This window comes from Perkinsus marinus (assembly GCF_000006405.1).
Source record: "Perkinsus marinus ATCC 50983 genomic scaffold scf_1104296928244, whole genome shotgun sequence".
Taxonomy (NCBI): Eukaryota; Perkinsozoa; order Perkinsida; family Perkinsidae; genus Perkinsus; species Perkinsus marinus.
In genome coordinates, this window is record NW_003216885.1 from 1 (window position 1) to 931 (window position 931).

The 931-nt window shown below is 47.0% G+C and overlaps 1 protein-coding gene across 1 annotated transcript; it reads left to right on the forward strand.

Moving 5' to 3' along the window:
- Positions 1-145: 145 nt before the first annotated feature.
- Pmar_PMAR026231 (dual specificity protein phosphatase cdc-14, putative) lies at positions 146-419 on the forward strand (the record flags this gene model as incomplete). Its single annotated transcript, XM_002788375.1, has 1 exon — positions 146-419. A coding segment is annotated over one exon (274 nt), but the record flags the coding sequence as incomplete, so codon positions are not given.
- Positions 420-931: the final 512 nt, after the last annotated feature.

Here is a 931-nt window from a genome sequence, read left to right on the forward strand (position 1 = left end):
TGCTCCTATAAGTGTATGGTAAGTCGCTACTGAAGAACCTCATGTGAATCGATAGTCTTGCGCCGAGGAACGTGGTGTTTAATTCTGTGTAGAACACGATGCATGAGGTAGAAGTATGAGTTCTCACTTGGTCGGTGTTTGTCAGATTGTCGACTGTTTAGAAGGATTACACAGAGCATGGTGCCTTGGCTGGTATGACCCGGCTACCTTCGACAAGTATCATTATCATTACTACGAGAAGATCGATAATGGTGATCTGAACTGGATCATTCCAAGAAAGTTTCTTGCCTTCGCTGGCCCCCATTCTGAGCGACTAGATCCGAATGGTTACTTCACCCTGATGCCCGAGGACTACTATGATGTTTTCAAGGAATTTGGTGTATCTCTGGTGGTTCGTCTGAACAAGAAGTGTTACGATAGTAGGAGATTTACCAACGCTGGGTTCGCCCATGTTGATTTGTATTTTCCTGATGGTAGTTGTCCGTCCAATCAAATAATTAGCGCTTTTCTGTCCCTCTGTGAAAATGCGCCCAACGCTATTGCTGTGCATTGTAAAGCTGGTCTTGGTAGAACTGGGTGTCTTATTGGTATTTATGCGATGAAACATTATGGTTTCCCGGCCAGGGCTTGGATTGGTTGGAATAGAATTTGCCGGCCGGGGTCGATATTAGGACCGCAGCAACAATTCCTCTGTGACGTTGAAAAAATTTTTCTTCGAAGACCGTCAGTCACGATGGGTTCGTCGTCAACTCGCAACGCGCGGACGCCATTGAAAATCGATGTTAGTCTCAGCCGTGATGAGGCCAAGGAGGATTTCGGTCAGGGCGAGAGGCTGACAAACGCTAAGAGGAGCGGACAACTATCTAGACTCTTTACTTCAAGTTCTCCTCTCGCTGGACCCCCGGTGAGCACTTCTTCTCTCGGTTCTCGT